This window comes from Scomber japonicus, chromosome 19, assembly GCF_027409825.1.
Source record: "Scomber japonicus isolate fScoJap1 chromosome 19, fScoJap1.pri, whole genome shotgun sequence".
Taxonomy (NCBI): domain Eukaryota; kingdom Metazoa; phylum Chordata; class Actinopteri; order Scombriformes; family Scombridae; genus Scomber; species Scomber japonicus.
In genome coordinates this window covers 29,124,566-29,140,744 of record NC_070596.1, presented here as the reverse complement: position 1 = coordinate 29,140,744, position 16,179 = coordinate 29,124,566, and the positions used below count along the sequence as shown (strand labels likewise).

The 16,179-nt window shown below is 43.4% G+C and overlaps 2 protein-coding genes across 2 annotated transcripts in view; one reads left to right on the top strand and one right to left on the bottom strand.

Annotated features, from left to right (window-relative positions):
- Positions 1–2,677: 2,677 nt before the first annotated feature.
- Positions 2,678–4,142, top strand: cldn5b (claudin 5b). Its single transcript, XM_053339878.1, has one exon. The coding sequence runs from the start codon at positions 2,736–2,738 to the stop codon at positions 3,381–3,383; it is 648 nt and encodes a 215-aa protein (XP_053195853.1). The 5' UTR covers positions 2,678–2,735; the 3' UTR covers positions 3,384–4,142.
- A 6,148-nt stretch (positions 4,143–10,290) lies between these two features.
- The window catches only part of acads (acyl-CoA dehydrogenase short chain), a 13,641-nt gene continuing 7,752 nt past the window's right edge, over positions 10,291–16,179 (bottom strand). The window contains exons 7-10 of the mRNA XM_053339846.1: positions 15,424–15,561; positions 14,652–14,747; positions 13,734–13,790; positions 10,291–12,391 (exon numbers count right to left, since the gene is read on the bottom strand). Of these exons, the coding sequence (XP_053195821.1) occupies positions 12,239–12,391; positions 13,734–13,790; positions 14,652–14,747; positions 15,424–15,561 (444 nt within the window). The 3' untranslated portion in view covers positions 10,291–12,238. The remainder of the gene's footprint in view (positions 12,392–13,733; positions 13,791–14,651; positions 14,748–15,423; positions 15,562–16,179) is intronic.

Here is a 16,179-nt window from a genome sequence, read left to right as displayed (position 1 = left end):
ATTTTAGCAAACTTCATTCCATCTTATTAGAACAGGTTTTACACATATTTTAGGTAATTATGGTCAATAAGTCTCATTTAAATGAAACTATACCTCATTTCTGAGTTAACACCTGTTGTCTTCCTGGGTTGAAATGGACCTGAGGACAACAGGAAAGTTAAAACAGCCAACATAGACTCTTAATTAGGGTTACTTTATGCAGCTGTGGTTTATGAAATTAGTCTACTTTACATTGAAAAATGACACTAATGCAAAATGTAGCAGTTTAGTTTGGTGCATTTCCTCCTCAAGATTGTTTCATTTGTCTCTTATAATTCCCACGGTGGCATATCAGTAATCAGTAAAGTCCATTTAAATGAAACTACACCTCATTTTTGAGTTAACACCTGTTGTCTTCCTGGGTTGAAATTGACCTGAGGACAACAGGAGGGTTAAAACAGTCAACATCAGCTCTTAATTAGAGTCACTAAATCAGATGAACTGCAGCTGTGGTTTAAGTAATTAGTCTACTTTACATTGAAAAATTACACTAATGCAAAATGATCAGTTTAGTTTGGTGCATTTCCTCCTCAGGATTGTTTCATTAGGCTCTTATTTAAATCTTTATTTCATCTTTATTAGTCTCTTATCTCTCTTTAAATCCAGGTTAAAAACATTTCTCTTCTCCTGAGCTTATGATTGAGCTCTTTTAAAGCACTTTACATTTTAATCTTTAATTTGCACTCTATGTCCTTTTAATGATTTTAAAGCTAATTATTATTTTATGCTGCAATCTTATATTTAAAGCTCAATTCTAGCATTTTATTTTTCTCTTTCTATTTTTCGGGGGGGGGGGGGGGGTAATTGTATGTTTTAATATTTCTCAAATTGCATGTTTTTCTGTTTCATATAAAGCACATTGAGTTGCCATTGTGCCATTGGCTTGCCTTATGATTCCCGCGGTGGCATATCAGTAATCTATAAAGTCCACTTTTATGAAACTGTGTTAAATGTTCAGTTTTCCTTCTTTCAGGTTTTGACGTGACCTGGTTTTAAAGTTTGAGCAGGAAGCAGCCGACGGCCCAGCATGCTCTGCTCCGGCTCTCTCATCAGACTGCTGAGTGTGCAGCGGCTCGTATAGGATGTGTACGTCAGGTCGAGTCGGGCTAAACGTCTGACCGAGGCTCCACTTAAAGAACACACACACACACACACACACACACACACACACACACACACACACACACACACACACACACACACACACACACACACACACACACAACGCAGAGCTGAGCTGAAGGCACTTTTCATCGATGCCGTCTGAGCACAATGCAGTCGCCTCGTCCTGTGTGTGGAGTGCATCCTGTGTGTCTATGAGTGTGTTTTTAAGCCCAAAAGAAAAATATGTCAGAATGTCAGTCACAGAGAAAAAACCACTCTGGAGGGGCGGAGAGTTTAAATATGTGCCCCAGTTTCATGAGTGCAGTCTGAAGTCTAAATATAAACACTCACATTAGCAACAATGGAAGGAATATTCTGCTTATTGGATTGAATGGTTGCACTTGTCTCTATTTTCATTGTAATTACTACTAATGGAGAATGATTGAGACGTTATAGAGCCACTAACATAAAGCAGTTCTGTCATATTACACCAACAGGTCCGGTTTAATATCTGGAATACATCTGAATCCTGATCTTTGTGTGGATTTGAACCCTGGGTGTGACTTTAACATGGATTATTCTCTCCTTGGTCAAACAGGATGCTCCAAAATCACAACATCTGTGTCTCTTTGTCTCCTCACATCTAACTTCTAGTATCAGCATATTTAGTATTAGACAGATTTGTGCTTTGAGTGGATTAAAGTAATGTGGGGCTTTTTCTATTCAGTTATTCTAAAGCTATAACTAGTATAATTATATTGTTTAACATTAGGCTACTAGGGTTTTTTAACAATCTGATTCAGAAAGCAAAACAACTTGCAGGCAGACAAGATTAAATGACCAAATATGGGTACGCACATTTCAGAATGTTTTATCAGATAAGGCTGCTTTATATAAATTAAAGTATTTCTAAGCCTAAAAAACAAAAAAATAGTGTCCCAGATTATAAAATCTGCTCATTCTGAAATGATTTGACACGAAGAATATTAATATATGTGCCATTTTCCTTTTGAGTACAATAGGCTATCTAAGAATAGTCTTTCTAATTTAACTAGCAAACATCTCAGGGATTTCATAATGATATTAAGTGTTGGTATAATGAATTAGATTAATAGATGTAGATATGTTGAACAAGTCAGAATTGTAAAAAGTGTCCCACATTACTCTATTCTACTCTATTCTGCTTTCATTTGTGGTCAAACTATAAGCTAGAGACTCTTGTTCGTGCCTCTAATGAAGCCTGAGACTGATTTTCTCTTCACTCTGAATCACAGGAAGACCCCACACATCTGGTGCGCTCGAGCTCCAACTGGTAAACACTCCAGTGCGCACACGTGCACGCGCGAGATGCTGCTGCTGAGGCTCCTACAGACCTCTGATTGGCTGAGACACGGATGCATGTTGGTGCTGATTGGCTGAAAGTTTGCCCGTTTTGTTTTGATGGAGGTGCAACAGCAGCGTTGGTCCCATAAATGAGCAGCCTGAGAGTCTCCCAGAGCACAGAGCATCAAGAGAAGACAGCTGAGAGGAGAACCCCACACCCTGAAGACCCTCTACTTTTATTACAAGGAGTATCAGTGTGACAGAGAGCCATGCTTGCTGCGTGTCTGGAGCTCCTCGGCTTGGCGCTGTGCGTCACCGGCTCGCTGCTGGTGATGGTGGCCTGCGGGCTTCCCATGTGGAAGGTGACCGCCTTCATCGACTCCAACATCGTGGTGGCTCAGACCATCTGGGACGGTCTGTGGATGTCCTGCGTGGTTCAGAGCACGGGCCAGATGCAGTGCAAGATCCACGACTCGGTGCTGGCCCTGACTCAGGACCTGCAGACGGCGCGCGCCCTCACCATCGTCTCCGCTGTGCTCGGGGTGGTCGCGCTCACCGTGACCGTCGCCGGGGCGCAGTGCACCAACTGCCTCAAGGAAGAGTCGATAAAGGCTAAAGTGGTGAACGCAGGAGGGGTGCTGTACATCGTGAGCGGGCTGTTCGTGCTGGTCCCGCTCTGCTGGATGGCCAACAACATCATCGTGGACTTCCACAACCCGAACCTGCCCCCGTCCAAGAAGAGAGAGATCGGTGCCGCCATCTACATCGGCTGGGCGGCCACTGCGCTGCTGCTGCTCGGCGGGACCCTGCTGTGCTGCTCCTTCTCTCCGGGGGTCAGAGGCACCTATCCCATCAAATACGCCCCCACCAAGACGATCACATCCAACGGAGAGTTTGACAAGAAGCATTATGTATAAAGTGACTGTTGTTATATAAGTTGTGGACTTTTAGTTTGAGGCATGAGCAGCTTCAGGTTGAGATGATGTGAAGATCCTCTGAACTGAACATCAGGGACTCTGTGGCTCACTGTGGCGCTGCTCTGGAGACATTGTAAGCACACTGTGGGTCTAACTGTTGTACATGAAACTGTAAAATATAAGCTTCTTCTTCATGGGGGAGGGGGGGCGTCAGCAGGGTCAAAACACTGGACTGAATGTTATTTAGGTTATTTCAAATATGTGTGTGTGTGTGCAGAGAGAAAGTTAATTTAAGCTCGTGATGAGTTTAAATCTGCTTGATGCTCCTCATGAAGCTTCAGGTGAAGTTTGAGGGTCTGAGTATCTGCACATTCACAGATTCATACATAAAAAAAAACCTTTAAGAGATTCATGTTTGTTCATATTGTAATCATGGCTCTGTGTGTGTGTGTGTGTGTGTGTGTGTGTGTGTGTGTGTGTGTGTGTGTGTGTGTGTGTGTGAAACGCTGCAGAGCTTCATTGTAAATAGATATTGTTCTTTTCTTTTCCTTCTTTCTCTCCATCACTGGACTAATCATGGTTCCCACAGTGAACATGCAGCAGCAGACAGTGAAGCCCATTCAGACCGATGTGCACTCATGTTGTGATCAAAGGAGGGAATTTGCATTTGAATACATTGTACAGTGTTTTTTCTACTTCATGTAATTTTTTTTCTAGTCTTTTTAATATAAAATACTTTTCTAATAAAGTGAAAAAAACAACCGCCTGTCTGAACTGCCTGTCCTTGTTATTAATGAATATAAAGACGACACTTATACCTACACACACACACACACACACACACACACATGTATAATCAGTATAAATATGTATGTAGAGCATCATTATGATCGTCACGTTAATGAGAGCAAAGGTCAGAGACGCAAGTGGCTGCAACACAAGAGGAGCAAACCATGTCAGAGTTTATTGAAACATTTATAAATCTAATTAAATTAACTTAATTACGACATGGGGCGGTTGGGGGGGGGGGGGGGGGGTTATGCATGATAGGTGGATGTGTGTTGGGGTGTTTTGGTGCATAAAAGCAAAGATGAAGAAGAAAAAAGTAACATAACGACATTAAAAAAGGCGTCTGAGGTATGATTAGTGCAAAAAAGGATTAACATGTCTTTACCTAAAAAGTCTATGTCAATGCTTTTCTGTCCATATCTTAAAAAAAGTCAGTATACCTTGTCTAATTTTTTGGCTTCTTGAAGTCTGGGGACCCTTTGAGGATCAGATTAGGAAGGAAGTGTATCACTCTGACCTAATTAGATTAGACTATACTGTATTGTGTTGCATTGTAGTGTGCTGTGATCTGCCAGCTTCATTTTCTTCCTCAACCGACTCAAAGCCTGACCCTCAATCTCATCAATCTCATCAATCCCATCAATCCTCTCCTGGACACTACACGTCATTGCATGGGTTGAACATGAATGTGTATCTTTTGTTAAATAAAAGTTAATTAAAGGATGGGATCTGGGGGAAGGAGGTGGAGGAGAACTGGAGCAGCTACAGATTTGAAGTTGAGCTGCAGAACCGATTTAAATAACTTGGAAACATCTTCAGCACCTGCAAATCAAATCAGAGCAGCAGCAAAACACACAACACACAACAGATGACACGGCAGAGGTCACACAATATAATATGTTCTTACACGAGTGCTTGTTTGCAGGTCAACTGAAAGGAAACAGACAAGAGCCAGAAAGTGACGTCAAAATAATCAAGGCAGCGGTTCACACACCCTGATGGAGCGCTAAACGACTGGTGTGGACCCTGCGGTAAATGGCCCAGAGGCAGGAGAGGCACAAGGCCGGTTTTAACAATGCAGCCGGCAGACTATCGTCATGATCAGCACAATCAGCAGGGTGCAAACTCCAGCGTCAGGAAGCTTGGCCTAGATCTGCACCAGCGGAGCAATCAGTGCCCCCACTCGCTCACGTGGATCAACAAGAAGACGAGCGTGCACGACGTAGAAAAAAACATCAAGCCACAACAAAGAAGCTGCTGGTGATTCACTGATTTTCAAGGACACACACATCCTCAACAACAGGCTTGATGTAGAAAATGTTGTTTAAATGGATCATAAATTATATATTTTTTCCTTCCTGTCAATAAATCTCATGTTTGGATCCGAAGCAACAATCTACTAACGAGTATTGTGTGTGTGTGTGTGTCAGCGTGTGATATCTCATTCCTCCGCTGTTGTGAAAAAAAACTATTAAAAACATGTCAGTGAGTCACATCGCTGCACTGGGTGGTATGGTGGCATGGTGCTGGTTTGGTGTGGGCCTGTAGGGGGCGGTGTTGGGCCCGGCTTGATGTTGTTCTACCTCAGGGGGGTCAAACTCATTTTTGTTCAAGGGCCACATACAGCCAAATCTGATCTCATGTGGGCCGGATCATTAAAAAAGTTTGGAAGGGAGGAAGGAAACAAGGAAGGAAAGAAGGGAAAAGTGATAGGAAGGAAAGAAAGGAAGGAAGGCAGGAAAAGGGATTAGGAAGGAAAGGCAGGAGGGAAGGAAAGACAAAAGGAAGGAAGGATAAGGGATTAGGAAGGAAAGGTAGGAGGGAAAGAAAGACAAAAGGAAGGAAGAAAAGAAATGAAGACAAGGAAAGAAGCAAGGAAGGAAGGATGGAAGGAATGAAGGAAGGGAAGGAAACAGAAGGAAAGGGAGGAAGGAAGGAAGGAAGGAAGGACGGAATTAAAGCAAGAAAGGAAAAGAAGACAAGGAAGGAAGGAAGAGAAGGAAACAAAGAAGCAGAGAAGTAAGAAAGGGAGGAAGGAAAGAAGGAAGGAAGGAAAAGGGATTAGGCAGGGAAGGTAGGAGGGAAGGAAAGACAAAAGGAAGGAAGGAAGGAAGGAAGAACGGGAGGAAGGAAAGAAGGACAGATGACAGGAGGGAAGGAAGGAAAAGAAGATAGGAAGGAAAGTGGGCCGGATTGGACCCCTTGGCGGGCCGGTTCTGGCCCACGGTCCGCATGTTTGACCCCCCTGCTCTACCTCTACTTCTACCTGTCTCCTCTGTTGGTGAGGAAGAAGCACCTGAGAGGAAGGGTAAGGATATGAGGAGTAGTAGAATAATCGTCATTGTCTTTATAGCCTGAAACATTGAGCTGGGGAACCTTTTCTTGTTTTTCCCGCCAGCATGTTTTAGAGTGTTGGGCTTTTATTTTGTTAGTTAAACCCTCCTGTTGTGCTCCCGGGTCAAATTGACCCATCTGTTTTGACTCTTCCTTCCTTCCCTCCTTCCTTCCTTCCCTTCTTTCCTCCCTCCCTCCTTTCCTTCCTCCTTTCCCCCTCCTTTCTTCCTTCCTTCCTTCCTCCCTCCTTCCTACCTTCTTTCCTTCCTCCGTCCTTCCTTCCTCCCTTCCTTCTCTCCTCTGTCCTTCTTTCCTTCCATCCTCCCACCCTCCTACCTTATTTCCTCCCACCCTCCTACCTTCCTTCTTTACTTACTTCTTTCCTCCGTCCTTCCTTCCTTCCTTATTTCCTTTCCTCCCTTCCTTCCTTCCTCCATCCCCCTTTCTTCCTTCCCTCCTTCCTCCCTCCCTCCCTCCTTTCCTTATTTCCTTGACTCGAACACAACAGGAGGGTTAATTTAGTTTAACATCGCGATATCGTAAATGAAAAAATACCGTTAGTCACTTTGTTTAAATGTAGGTAGTGTAGAGTGAAGTCAAACAGCAATATCAAGCTACATTGGCTCCATTGTTAAGTGTCTTTGGGGTCAAATGATGTAATCATGATACTAATAAGCATCCAGGAATTTAGCGTAAACTAAGAAGAGGATTTAAGGAGTAGTGAGAGGAATCGTCATTCTTTTTGTATCCCGACTGCCTGAAACATTGAGCTGGGGAACTCTTTCTTATTTTTCCCTCTAGCATGTTTTAGAGTGTTGGGCTTTTATTTTGTTAGTTTAATTTTGTTTAACATCGCGATATCGTAAATGAAAAAACACCTTTAGTCACTTTATTTAAATGTGGTTAGTGTAGTGTGAAGTATGTCAAACAGCAATATCAAGCTACATTGGCTCAATTGTTAAGTGTCTTTGGGGTCAAATGATGTAATCATGATGCTAATAAGCATCCAGGAATTTAGCGTAAACTAAGAAGAGGATTTAAGGAGTAGTGAGAGGAATCGTCATTCTCTTTGTAGCCTGAAACACTGAGCTGGAGAACTCTTTCTTGTTTTTCCCTCCAACATGTTTTAGAGTGTTGGGCTTTTGTTTTGTTAGTTTGTTATTTTAGTTTAAGACGGAGATATCGTAGAAATGAAAAAATACCTTTAGACTCTTTGTTTAAATGTAGTTGGTGTAGTGTGAAGTATGTGAAACAGCAATATCAAGCTACATTGGCTCAATTGTTAAGTGTCTTTGGGATCAAATGATGTAATCATGATGCTAATAAGCATCCAGGAATTTAGCGTAAACTAAGAAGAGGATTTAAGGAGTAGTGAGAAGAATCATCATTCTCTTTATAGCCTGAAACACTGAGCTGGAGAAGCGTTTCTTGTTTTCCCTCCGGCATGTGTTGGAGTGTTGGGCTTTTATTTTGTTAATTTCTTATTTTAGTTTAGGATGGAGATTACACTTTGCTATCTTAGAAACGAAAAAATACCTTTAGACACTTTGTTTAAACGTAGTTGGTGTAGTGTGAAGTCAAACAGCAATATCAAGCTACATTGGCTCCATTGTTAAGTGTCTTTGGGGTCAAATGATGACATCATGATACTAATAAGCATCCAGGAATTTAGTGTAAACTAAGGTCTACCATACCTCAGGTTGATCCGATCCAGTACAGCAGACTCTTCATTTAAGCTCCATCCATCCGTTTTCTGACTCCAACCAGAGTCGGGTCACGATGACGTTCGGCCGAGCAGTGAAACCCAGACCTCCTTCTCTCCAGCAACGATCATCAGCTCCTCCTAGACCAGGAGAGATATGTAACCCCTCCAGCGTGTTCAGGGTCTCCTCCCACACAGATGTACCTGTAAAACCTCTAAAAAGGAGGTGTCCAGGAGGGTTAGGGTTCCTCACCAGGGGCCCAGGGTTCCTCACCAGGGGCCCAAGGTTCCTCACCAGGGGCCCAAGGTTCCTCACCAGGGGCCTAAGGTTCCTCACCAGGGGCCCGGGGTTCCTCACCAGGGGCCCAAGGTTCCTCACCAGGGGCCTAAGGTTCCTCACCAGGGGCCTAAGGTTCCTCACCAGGGGCCCGGGGTTCCTCACCAGGGGCCCAAGGTTCCTCACCAGGGGCCCGGGGTTCCTCACCAGGGGCCCAGGGTTCCTCACCAGGGGCCTAAGGTTCCTCACCAGGGGCCCAGGGTTTGTCACCAGGGGCCCGGGGTTCCTCACCAGGGGCCCAAGGTTCCTCACCAGGAGCCTAAGGTTCCTCACCAGGGGCCCTAGGTTCTTCACCAGGGGCCCAAGGTTCTTTACCAGGGGCCCGGGGTTCCTCACCAGGGGCCCTAGGTTCTTCACCAGGGGCCCAAGGTTCCTCACCAGGGGCCCAGGGTTCCTCACCAGGGGCCTAAGGTTCCTCACCAGGGGCCCTAGGTTCTTCACCAGGGGCCCAGGGTTTGTCACCAGGGGCCCAAGGTTCCTCACCAGGGGCCCAGGGTTCGTCACCAGGGGCCCAAGGTTCCTCACCAGGGGCCCTAGGATCCGTCACCAGGGGCCCAGGGTTCCTCACCAGGGCCCCTAGGTTCGTCACCAGGGGCCTAAGGTTCCTCACCAGGGGCCCTAGGTTCCTCACCAGGGGCCCAGGGTTCCTCACCAGGGGCCTAAGGTTCCTCACCAGGGGCCCAAACCACCTCAGCTGGCTCCTTTTGATGTGAAAGGAGCCAGCTGAGGGGCCTGAACTCCTGAACCGATCTTTAAGGCTGAGCCCAGAACTATGGAAGCTGCTGAGTGACGTTACATCTAGCTGATAACGACGATGCCTCATCACAGAGCAGGTCGGCTTTAAAAGCTCCTCATAAACACTCTGAACTGGGATTTGACTGGTTTCCAGTATAATGCAGCACAGCTTTAAGTTAGAGACACTGGCTCCTCTGCTGTTCTTCATACTGACTGATTTAAGTTTGTTTCGTGAGTTAACCATCTTATTGTGATCTAATCAAATCAAGTCAAAGTTTAACAAAGCACATTTAAAACAACCTAAGTGCTGAACAAGCTCAAGACACAATATATATAAATATAAAAAACAATTATGAGTATGATAAACTATAAGAACACAATAGATAAAAGCATCTTATGTATATTAAAGCTGTTTCTAAAAGGTCTCAATTAGATTCCTTTAATAAATAATGAATGTTTAATCTTGTAGATTAACCCTTTATTGGGCAAATAATTATATTTGGTAACTTCTGTAAATATCCCAAAATATCCTTCCTTCCTTCCTTCCTTTCCTTCCTCCCTGCCTTCTTTCTTCCCTTCCTCTTTTCCTTTCTCCCTCCCTCGTTCCTTATTTCCTCCATCCTTCCTTCCTTTCCTTCCTTCCATGTCCTTCCTCCCTCCCTCCTTCTCTCCTCCCTTCCTTCTTTCCTTCCTTTCCTTACTTCCATCTGTCCTCCCTCCCTCCTTCTCTCCTCCCTTCCTTCTTTCCTTCTTCCGTCCTTCCTTCCATCTGTCCTTCCTCCCTCCCTTCCTTCATCCCCCTTCCTCCCTCCTTCCTTCCCTTCCTTTCAATGAGTGTCCTATAAAGGGTTAAGCTGGAGCTAATAATCAAGATAATAAAGATAATTAAATGTTTTATATGTAATCACTAAATATAATGTATAAAACTGAAGTAGCTCAAATTGAGTTTATCTGCATTACTTGTTACTTTCAACCACAGTGGATGAAATAAAAACCCATAATTCTTAATATTAATAGGAATTGTGTTTTTATTATTATTATCATCATCATCATCTGCACACGATAAATTACAATAAAATATGTACATTGGAGGCACAAAGAGGTCTGTGAAGAAAACACAAGAGTGGAGCAGAAACGTTTCATTCCAGCCTCTTATTCACAGATTTAACCTCAACCTGCTTTTTTTTTTTTTAACTTTCTCTAAAAACAAACAAGCTAATGTTCATGATTCAAGTATTAAACTCTGACATTCAGAAAGCTCACATGAGTCAAACTGAAGGAGGCAACTCTGTACACTCTGAAAGAAAAGAGAGGAAAAAGAAAAAAAAAAAGAGATTTTTAATGCAGCATTTCTGGTGACTGAAGCAGAAATGGGGTCAAGAAACAATGAAGGCACCACGTCGCCCCCTGGTGGTGAAAACCGGAACAATCATTTCAATTAACACAATAAAACTGGCTTTCTTAAAGGGCCAGTTCACCCAAAAATCAACTGGAGATCTTTTCTTTTTTGATTAGGTTTGACAAAATAATCCATTTACAAGCTTTATTTTTTATTTTTTTATATTTTTAAAAGAAGCTTTGAAGCTGAATGTTGGCGCTGGACGTAAATCAGGAGGTGCAGAATTATCCAATATGGACAAAAAACAGTAAGAGGACCTTGAGTTGGGATTATTTTGTCAAACTAAAGAATATTATTATTATTTATAGGAACTATTTCTTATGGATTATTCAAAGTAAAGTTGGATATTTGCTTTTTTAATTTCTCAAACATATAATTTTTAATTTTTTGGAGCACAAGGAAGTAAATAAGAGTCTTGTTTTTTTGTACTGGAGCTGCTGCAGAGGATTCACTGGTCTAAAAAAAACAACAGGAAGTGACTTAATTACCTCTTATCATCATTAGAGGAGCTGCAGCAGTAACATGAAAGCTATTTAAATACCTTAAAACCCCCAAAGAGGCTTAAGGTCATTTTCAAATTCACTGTCTGAGGATTTAATTATTCCCAATGTCTGTCGGATATAAACCTCCATAAATCCACTTAGAAACTAGAGAGATAGAAGATAAAGAACTTACCTGAGAATCATTGAATTTTTACCTCTTAGATACGCTCTTATTTTAATCTACGCGGTGTAACAGAGACCTAAAACTTTATACTTTAAGTCTATTTCCTTTTTCTTTTAAACTCGTCACCTTCAGTTGTATTTATTGGGCTCTGAGTGCTTCCAACACTCTGGTGACCGACGCTCAATGCTGCACCTGAACGCCTCGTGGTGTAGACACGCAGACTGCTGCTGCTACTACTCACGGTGCGTTCACTGTCCAGACATGAGGTTACGTTTTTTCCAGTATCGTAGTAATCCAGTGATAGTCGATAGTCGCTGAGTTTTTTTCAGTGAAAGGGTTACCATGGCGATAGTTGAGCTGATTTGGCAGATTTTAAACGAGACTTAATGGAGATTTAATGGAGGTTATACTTTATTTAATAGTGTGTTTAATACTTTTGATTGTTTTCTTTGTACAATTTGGGGTATTTTCAGTAATTACTTCTTAGTTTTTTTCTCCATTTGATAGTTTGAGGTGTTTTTTCGGTCGTCTATAGCAACTGTAACCAAGCAATTTCCTCTTTTTCCTCTTGTTTTCTCTTAAATACAGTATTTTATAATCATTATTATTATCACTATTGTCATGACTATAGAGGTAAAAGTTATTTCTACTTCTTTTGGGTGACCTGACCCTTTAAACTGTGAACATTACTGACTCTGTTAAGGCAGTTTTGGAGGCAGGTGTGAAACTGACAGGTATTCCTGAATGCCCTTCTTTAGACAGCGGAGGTAATTAAACGTTTAAATTCGGCTGAATCTTCTTTGATCTTCTCGTAGTGTGATCGCTCACGTCGTCTTTATCTTATCTTTACGGATGAGGAGGTGATGTCATGTATATTTTGGGATTATGTCCGTTTACTGCTGGTATTCCTTCAGGAGGTTTCCAGCGATCACCAGCCTCTGGATCTCACTGGTTCCCTCGTAGATCTCAGTGATGCGGGCGTCTCGGTAATGCCTCTCTGCAGGCATGTCCGCTACGTAACCCATCCCACCCAGAACCTGGATCGCCTGGTTTAACACACAACGAAATAAAAGTTAGGGGAAAAAAAGCAATCAGGAAGTTTTAATCAGTATTTTTTTTAAACTCTTAGAGCCTGATTTACTAAAGCTCTGCGTGTGCAAAAAATATACAAGCTGATCTACTAACATGGTGCACTGAGGTTTGCATCTTTCAACTGTGCAAAAAGATAATACTCACAGTCTGTCCATTTAGTATGTTTACCTTAATTAATATGTAATATGAGGCGTTTTAACCCCTTAAGTGTGTGTTGCGCACAGCCTAGGAAATAAATGTTCCAATTCACACAGTTATTTAGCACACGCATTGTGATTTACCAAACCTGAAGGTAATTTTACTGATGGTAACTGCGTCTATAAATAATAACTTTGAAGGGCAGGTATTAGGCCTGCAACGGATCATCATTGGTCCGTGATCCGTTCGGACCATCTATTTCGGTTTGGCACACGCATGATACGCGGATTGATTTATGAAAAAAAAAAAAAATGTGCGCATGTTCAGTCCACACACAGCTGTAACCATTCCTGCTAGTTCCAGGGACAGAGCTACTTAACACGCTCTGGGTAAAAGTCTGCAACAGTTCCCTTTTCAATAAGCAAACTATGGCTCGTTGTGATTTATTGTCCTCAGTGTACAACATGTAGAACAGTGGGCATGGAAAATAAAAGTAGGCTAGACTTCGGTGACTACTGTAACGATAACTGCTGCCTCTAGTGCTACGTCTGTTTCCTTATACTCGCGCTGCCACACAAACCAGTCGCCTAGGTTAGCCTACCACACAGACGTAACACGTAGCTGACATATGAAAACATGTTTATTTGTCTTGTCTATTTTTTTTTGGCTGATCCGAAAAATGATCCGATCCGTGACTCTGATCCGAGGAACGATCCGAACCGTGAGTTTTTTGATTCGTTGCACCCCTAGCAGGTATTAACTAGCTGTTACCATGGAGACGAGGAGACGGAGGCACAATGACAGATTTTTTTCCACCCATATTAATATTTTTGGTTTTACTAACAGCATACTCTCTCATATGTGTGTTTTTCTGGTAATATTAGTTTTTATTATAACTCAATATATAAGTTAACCTCTTCCACTAGAACCTGATCACATTTCATTTTACGCTTGCAGCTTTCTGCTCGTCCAAACTCTCCATTAAGACACAAAACCCTCATTTAAATATTACTGTCTGCACCTGTTGCTCCTGTTTTCATTTACACAGTTATCTTAGTAGATCACCTGCAAAACACACAATCTATTGGACTGTGCACGCTATTTAGTATTCATTTGGGATCTTAGTAAATCAGGCCTATCTTGTTGTTGTTTTCTGACCTGATGTGAGCAGAAGGTGGCGGCTTCAGACGCTGATAGTTTGGCCATGGCTGCTTCCTGTGAGGAGAGAGGAGAGAGGTTAATATCACACAGCTGTGAATGAAGTGAGACTAAAGACTGATTTATACTTCTGCGTCGGAGCGAACGTGTTGCTTGGGGGTGTGACTGTGTGTGTGTGTGTGACTGTGTATGTGTGTGTGTGTGTGTGTGTGTGTCTGTCTGTGTCTGTGTGTGTGACTGTGTGTGACTGTGTGTTTCTGTGTGTGTCTCTGTGTGTGTGTGTCTGTGTATGTGTGTTTGTGTCTGTGTGTATCTGTGTGTCTCTCTGTGTGTGTGTGTGTGTGTGTCTGTGTGTGTGTGTGTCTCTGTGTGTGTGCGTGTCTCTGTATGTGTGTGTGTATCTCTGCGTGTGTGTGTGTGTCTCTGCGTGTGTGTGTGTGCGTGTCTCTGTATGTGTGTGTGTGCGTGTCTCTGTATGTGTGTGTGTGTGTGTGTGTGTCTCTGTATGTGTGTGTGTGCGTGTCTCTGTATGTGTGTGAGACTGTGTGTCTCTGTGTGTGTGTGTGTGTGTGTGTGTGTGTGTGTGTGTGTGTGTGTGTGTGTGGTTTCAGAGGAGTCTCTATCTGTATCCTTGTTTATCTTCCGGTCACAGTAGCATGTAGCATGTAGCATGTAGCATTGTGCTATGTGCTCTAATAACAGAAAACACCTTTTGTTCATTATTAATAAATAAAGCAACTGCCGGAGGAACTGACGCTTTGACCGGACCGTTGCTGTGACGCGTAGTTAGGATTTTTTGGAGGTGCACGTCAGGCTATGGCGTAGGGGTCCGAGCTCTGTGTAGGTACGCTGTAGCTACGCCGTCGGTCTGACACAGAAGTATAAATCAGCCTTTACTGTTTCAGAGGTTAACGTTACCTTAGAGAACGGCTTCTGGGCGTCTTTGAGAAGAGCGGCTTTCCAGGTGAGCAGACGAGCGCTCTCGATGGCCACGGCCATGTCAGCTAGTTTGAACTAGAAGATGGAAGAAGAAAAAAAAGAAGTATTGATTGGTTGACGGTAAAGGAAATTAAATCAACAAGTTTGATAATTAATCTTTCTTTAAAAGCTGAATTAACCCTCCTGTTAATTAACCCTCCTCGAGTCAAGGAAGGAAAGGAGGGAGGAAGGAAGGAAGGAGGGAGGTAAGAAGGAAGAAGGAAGAAGAGGAGGGAAGGAAAGTGGGGGGGGGGGGGGGGGGTTAGGGAGGTAAGAGGGAAGAAGGAAGGAGAGGAGGGAAGGAAGAAGGAAGGAAGGAAAGGAGGGAGAGAAGGAAGGAGGGAGGTAAGAAGGAAGAAGAGGAGAGAAGGAAAGGGGGGAGGAAGGAAAGAAGGAAGGAAGGAAAGGAGGGAGGAAGGAAGGAAGGAAGGAAGGAGGGAGGAAGGAAGAAAGGAAGGAGAGGAGGGAAGGAAAGGGGGAAGGAAGGAAAGAGAGAAGGAGGTAAGGAAGGAAAGGAGTGAGGGAGGAAGAAAGGAAAGGAGGGAGGAAGGAAGAAGGAAGGAAAGGAGGGAGGAAGGAAGAAAGAGAGAAGGAGGTAGGAAGGAAGCTCATTATAAAGCTTTATGATGAGTATCAGAGAAGACATGTTATAGATACACTGCAGCAGTTTAATGAAAGTTGGGCTCAGGCTAATTACTGGAGGCATCGTTACCTGGATGGCTTGCAGTTTGCCGATCGGGGCTCCGAAGGCGGTGCGTTTCTGAGCGTAGTCTGCAGCACAGTCCAGAGCAGCCTGAGCGATGCCGAGAGCCTGACCGGCGATACCGATACGACCGCTGTCCAGAGTTTGCTACGAGAGAGAGACACAAAACATGATTTATAGATTTATAGATTTATACAGCTCTAGTGGAGCTGGAGGAGGCACACATATATAGGACACACACGCACACACACATATATAAGACATATAGGACACACACTGTCACACACACACACACACACACACACACACCTAGGACACACATAGGACACACACTGTCACACACACAGGACACACACTGTCGCACACACACACACACACACACACACAGGACACACACTGTCACACACACACACACACCTAGGACACACATAGGACACACACTGTCACACACACACACACACCTAGGACACACATAGGACACACACTGTCACACACACAGGACACACACTGTCGCACACACACACACAGGACACACTGTCACACACACACATACACATATAGGACACACACATAGGGCACACACAGGACACACACTCACACACACACACATAGGACACACACACACATAGGACACACACACTGTCACACACACATAGGACACACACTGTCACACACACTGTCTCACACACTGTCTCACACACACACACACACAGATAAAGAGAGTTATTGTTGATCTTTCTGTTCTTTTTATTTCCTTGTGTGTGT

Coding starts and splice junctions, on each gene's coding strand:
- cldn5b (XM_053339878.1), top strand. CDS start 2,736: ATGCTTGCTGCGTGTCTGGAGCTCCTCGGCTTGGCGCTGTGCGTCACC.